Source organism: Corvus brachyrhynchos, unplaced genomic scaffold (assembly GCF_000691975.1).
Source record: "Corvus brachyrhynchos isolate BGI_N302 unplaced genomic scaffold, ASM69197v1 scaffold115, whole genome shotgun sequence".
In the NCBI taxonomy this organism is placed as follows: domain Eukaryota; kingdom Metazoa; phylum Chordata; class Aves; order Passeriformes; family Corvidae; genus Corvus; species Corvus brachyrhynchos.
In genome coordinates this window covers 8683140-8685481 of record NW_008239553.1, presented here as the reverse complement: position 1 = coordinate 8685481, position 2342 = coordinate 8683140, and the positions used below count along the sequence as shown (strand labels likewise).

The window sequence follows — 2342 nt, the reverse complement described above, 5'->3', positions numbered from 1 at the left end:
TTTTTTAGAGATGATAAACTAACACATCATATGTGTTATCTGTCTTTTATGATAAATGCCAAGCTGTCAGAATGAAAATGTCACATAAATCACACATGAAGTATTTACATTTAAAAAAGATCAACTCATAAGAATTTTAAAAACCTTTCTGATGCTGCCATCATTTGCAGCAGGTTAGCCAGGTATTGCCAATGTTTCCATTTCTGGTGTTGGAATAAACAGAGCACATCGAAACAGACTCATCAAACAAAACCAAATTGTATTTAACATGGTGCAACAGTCAATGCCATAAGAAATCACCACATAAGTATGCAGAGTTACATATAATCTACACATATCAATATGACTTTACAAATTTCATATTACATGTTGATACACACAAAATGGACTTGGGAGGAAGCACTTGTTGCCAGCCCCTCTGGGGGCTCAGTTTCTTACCTGCTTGTAAGGTAGGGCGAGACAACACTTTGTTTTTGAAAGTGACTGTATGTATTGCGATCGATCGTATTGCATTCTCCTGTGAGTCAGAGTGGACAATAATCTCCACCAGCCATGTGACAAAGTGGTATGGAGCTTGCTCAGCATACAACCATCCCTCGTGGGACGGAGGTTTGGCAGGTGCGAGGTCCCTGGTGGGTCCTCAGTGTGGCCACAAGCTCCTTCGACCAGCCCCAGGCCCTCGGAGGGGGCCAGGCCAGCAGGGCAGAGCCCCCAGCCCAGAGTGCAGTGGCATGCTCTGTCAGGACCAGACACCTTCTGGATTCGGAGAGGCTGGGACTAATTCTGGAAAGTGCTACACCTGCACCAGGGGAAGCCTTGCAGGGAGAGCCTGGAGCCCCAGCAGGAGTGGCCAGTGGGGCTGGCTCCCAGCTGTGCTCCCTGCCTGGGGCTCGGGTGGCACCACATCTCGCCTGGGAAGGTGGAGTGGGCTACAGACCAAAAGCCCTCCCCAGGGCACACAGAAAGCTGAAATAATGTAGAGCAATCCCACAACTGCTGTAATAGACACTGTGGGTGGAAGAGCTTCCTAACAGCTCCAGACTCTCTGTGGGTGGGTTAATACCATATTTACCTTTCCCTCTCCAGCCCCTCTCCCCTTGTCAAGCCTGCGCTGCTGTGCTCAAGTTGAAGGAATGAAACAACCACAAGCCAGGCCTACCCTCCTAAAAATAGTGGCATTAACAGGGCACTAGTCTACATTATGGCTCTCAACGATTCCTATTGGGGTGGAGCTGGACAAGGTTAACCAGTGTCTCTGCTGCAGACCAGGCAGGGCAAGGTGAGAAAGGGCATTTTGCTGCATCAGTGTATGTCACTGCTCCTGAAAGAAAGTCCTCAGCATTTCTCAGGGGCCTCATTTGTGGATGTGTGAGCAGTCAGTGACATTTGTTCTGTGAATACCCCACTTTTGCCCAATGGAAGATAATTACATCCTGAAAGATATCCTCCTCACTGGCAAAACCCCAGAAAAACTGGAAAGCAGAAGTGAGAGAACTGAAAAAAAGGGAAGATGAGGGTAAAATGAGAGAAGAACATGAACAAAGGAGAGAAGGAATGACAGAAGAAGAGGAAAAAAAGGCTGGGGAAAATATAAAAAAAAGCACCTTGTTTGGGGTTTGCAGGAGGTGACTCAGTGCCTGCAGATCTGAATTCTCCTTCTGACTTGACTCTGGCTGGCCGTGTGCCTTGTGCCTTGCTCTATCCGGGCTTCGTACCTTGCAAAGCATCTAGGAGGGCAAATGTACTGGCAAAGCACAAGCATTTAAAATCCTCCAGCAGTCACAACAGTCAAATGCTGTGACTGAAATGTAAAAAAAAGAATGAGAGTGGGATGGGAGGAGAGGAGAGGCAGGGAATCAAGGAGCAGAGAAAGGGTGAAGAGTGAAAGAATGAGAGGAATGGGGAATGAAAGACTTGGGAGACCAGGTGGAGGGGGAGAGAATCTTGGAAATGAGGTTAGGTGTCGGTCAGTCTCTATGTCCTCTCGCAATGGCAGGGGGAAGAGCTGAAACTTGTCCTGCTGACCTGCTGTAGAGACTGATGCTTGCAGACTCCCCACTGGTGTCACCTCTGCAATCCCTGCCCCAGAGCAGAGGAGCCAAGTAACCATGGAGGCCTATCACAGAGAGGTTTCTAGACAGGAGGAACGCCTGACGTAGAAATGCTGCCGGTCCTGCCCCTCTGGCCTGTGCACGATCAGGACAGGGAAGAATCGAGCATCGTGGTAGGTTGGGGGGTTCTCGTTGACAGCCAGCTGGCTGGAGTAGGAGCAGCACTGCTCATCCTGGCAGCCCCGGTCTGCAATGCTGCTGCTGCGGCTCCTCCAGAGGCCTGTCCTGTGG

General features: G+C 49.4%; 1 protein-coding gene across 2 annotated transcripts in view; it reads right to left on the bottom strand.

Moving 5' to 3' along the window:
• Nucleotides 1-239: 239 nt before the first annotated feature.
• LOC103620944 (transmembrane protein 151B) overlaps nt 240-2342 on the bottom strand; it is a 24342-nt gene continuing 22239 nt past the window's right edge. For both annotated transcript variants that reach the window (XM_017741872.1, XM_017741873.1), the window contains exon 3: nt 240-2342. In XM_017741872.1, coding sequence (XP_017597361.1) covers nt 2120-2342 — 223 coding nt within the window. In that variant the 3' untranslated portion in view covers nt 240-2119.